The sequence below is a fragment of the Alosa sapidissima genome, chromosome 10 (genome assembly GCF_018492685.1).
Source record: "Alosa sapidissima isolate fAloSap1 chromosome 10, fAloSap1.pri, whole genome shotgun sequence".
Lineage (NCBI taxonomy): Eukaryota > Metazoa > Chordata > Actinopteri > Clupeiformes > Clupeidae > Alosa > Alosa sapidissima.
In genome coordinates, this window is record NC_055966.1 from 29049425 (window position 1) to 29051924 (window position 2500).

Genomic DNA, 2500 nt, shown 5'->3' on the forward strand with positions numbered 1-2500 from the left:
TATATATATATTGGGATTGGGATATATATATATATCCATCCATCTGTTATTATAAACATTTATTATTGTAACATTTCAGAAAAAGAATTGTATTGTTGTTTGCATGTCTGCATGCTGTTTCAGGGTTTAATGGTATAGAGCTGTTCTTATGGTAGTTTGCTTTGCATATAGTCAAATGTGTCAGTTTGATCATGGTAACAACGTGTCGTCAACATTTGCAATTCAAAGAGCTCCCTTTCACCCCATTTTGGTATCATATTTTATTCTCTGTCATCTGTGCAGATGAGAATATTACGTAATAATCTTACTTTGAGCGACGACAGGACACACGATATATCTATTCTGTGCCTTCCTTCTTTTCAAGTGTCACTTCCTCATGCTGAAAGTCTGACAGTGCAGTGAATTGTGGGAGATGTAGTCTTAGCCCAGTCCAGCTTGGCACCTTGCGCCTTCTGGGTGTGTGTATGCATCTCTGATTGATCTCCAGCGTGCCACTGAGGGTTCCTGTCTAGGCTTCTGTTGGCGGAGTTTACCCCTCTGACCCTTCAGCGAATCGGGTGGGTCTGTGCAGTTTGTTTATGTGTGTGTGTGTGTGTGTGTGTGTGTGTGAGTGCGACCAATGAGGAAGTGTCAGGTTGAACTTTGAGCCGTGGCTGCTAATGGAGGATCATGTCTAACTGCCCCTGACTGAGGGGAAGAGAGAGTGCGAGAGGTGCAGATAGAGTCGGGTGCACACAACACAAGCCTGAGAGAGAAAGAGAGAGAGAAAGATAAAGAGAAAAGGGGAAAGGAGGAATTGAAAAGAAACGAGGTAAAGCAGGACTCTGAGGTTCTGTTTTTTTTTTTTTTTTTTGGTTTGCCAGTGTCATTTTATTTCCTTTGGTGTCAGCAGCATTATGCAAACTCTGAAGTTCCCCTACTGAAGCAGTGCGAGGGGCACTAGTACTCCATCGCTACACTTCTCACACTGATCTCTTCCTCTCTGTTTTACACTGCCTGTGTGTGTGTGTGTGTGTCCTCCCTCTGTGTGGATAGTCTTTACAGGTTTTGCATGAGTTTTTTTTTTTTGTTTTGCACTTTTTCCCCAGTGGTTGCGTGTGACACAGAGGTTGGAGGGCGGATTTGTTGGTGTTGTTTTTGATTCTGGAGACAGGGAACCTGGAGAACACACCCGTCAGAGAGGTAACGGACAGAGTTGAACCATACGGAACCGTACAGAACTGTACAAGAAGTACAGCAGGAACAGTAGAACAGTAGAAGAGGTCAGCCTGGTCTGTATCCCCATCTTCTCTGAGTGTCACTCAGAGACACCAGGGGACAAGCATGTGTGTGTGTGTGTGTGTGTGTGTGTGTGTGTGTGTGTTTAGCCTCCTGCTCCCTTTGAGGCAGCCTCAATTGTTGGCCTCGCAGCTTTCGCTGTTTTATCAGAGGCAACTGAAAGGAAGGAAGACATTTGACACAGAGAAAGAGTGCACGAGAGAGAGAGAAAGAGAGAGAGAGACCGACAGAGGAAGAGAGAGGAAGGGAGGGAGGGAGGGAGGGAGGGAGGGGTTCAGACGTATAAAGACGAGCAGGGAGATCACTTCTTGTTCTCAGAAGAGCTAAAAAGAGTAAGTGCGTTTGTGTGTGTGTGTTTGTCTGTCTCTCTTTTTCCACCAGCTGTGCTCACCTTTGAAAAGAGACAGGTGAGGTAAATGACAGGTGTCTGGCTAGAAAGAGGAAGAGAGTGCTTTTAGGATTGGCTTGCAGTAGCTTCTGACCTTCATAGGTAGGAGGTTTGGGTGTGCAGTGTGTGAGATGAGCGCAGAGATTGTGTGTGTGAGGTTGGGTCGGCTCGGGGTTACTTTTACAGTAAGGGGGCTGAGCGTGGGGGGTTTGGGGGTGCTATCAGAAGTCTTGTGTGTGTGTGTGTGTGTGTGTGTGTGTGTGTGTGTGTGTGTGTGTGTGTGTGTGTGTGTGTGTGTGTGCACAGTATGACTGACAGCATGTGCTTAATGCTTGTGCCACTTCTTTTGATGTGTTTGTGTTGCTTGTGTTTTAGCTCACTTTATTTTCTCACCTTCAGGTGTAAAGTCTGCAAAAGAGAAAGATGGTTCGGTAAGTTGAGTGATATCTTCAGTGTTGCAGATGAAACTCCATGTGCACCGGTGTCATCTCACCGTACTTGCAGCTTTTTTGTGACTGCATAGTTACGTCGGCACAAAACGAGTATGAATGACAGAGAGCGAGAGTATTGGGGGGAGTGTGTGTGTGTGTGTGTGTGTGTGTGTGTGTGTGTGTGTGTGTGTGTGTGTGTGTGTGTGTACATGTGAATATAAAATAGTTATATAAAGCCCTTGATCTGTTTTGAGTCTATGTACTTGTGGTGTAGTGTGAGTTTATCAGTACATGGCATTGTGGTAACACAAAAAGTCTTATTCATTCTGTGTCTGATGAGCATAAAAGATGTTAAGTAGGTAAGAAGAGTAGGTAGAAGTCAAAATCCATGCTGCATCAACTA

The 2500-nt window shown here is 45.0% G+C and overlaps 2 protein-coding genes across 8 annotated transcripts in view; both read left to right on the top strand.

The window, feature by feature from the left end:
• Positions 1 to 2500, top strand: part of chd4b (chromodomain helicase DNA binding protein 4b) — a 43742-nt gene that overhangs the window by 36414 nt on the left and 4828 nt on the right. The gene's annotated exons all lie outside the window — the stretch shown is intronic.
• Positions 1 to 2500, top strand: part of ptpn6 (protein tyrosine phosphatase non-receptor type 6) — a 27854-nt gene that overhangs the window by 895 nt on the left and 24459 nt on the right. The window contains exons 1-3 of one of the 7 annotated variants that reach the window (XM_042107196.1): positions 431 to 557; positions 1089 to 1182; positions 2066 to 2097. In XM_042107196.1, the coding sequence (XP_041963130.1) occupies positions 2090 to 2097 (8 nt within the window). In that variant the 5' untranslated portion in view covers positions 431 to 557; positions 1089 to 1182; positions 2066 to 2089. Of the gene's footprint in view, positions 1 to 430; positions 558 to 659; positions 812 to 975; positions 1263 to 1551; positions 1611 to 1749; positions 1769 to 2065; positions 2098 to 2500 lie in introns of those variants that run through there. The other 6 variants (XM_042107194.1, XM_042107197.1, XM_042107193.1 and 3 more) reach the window with 6 other exon arrangements.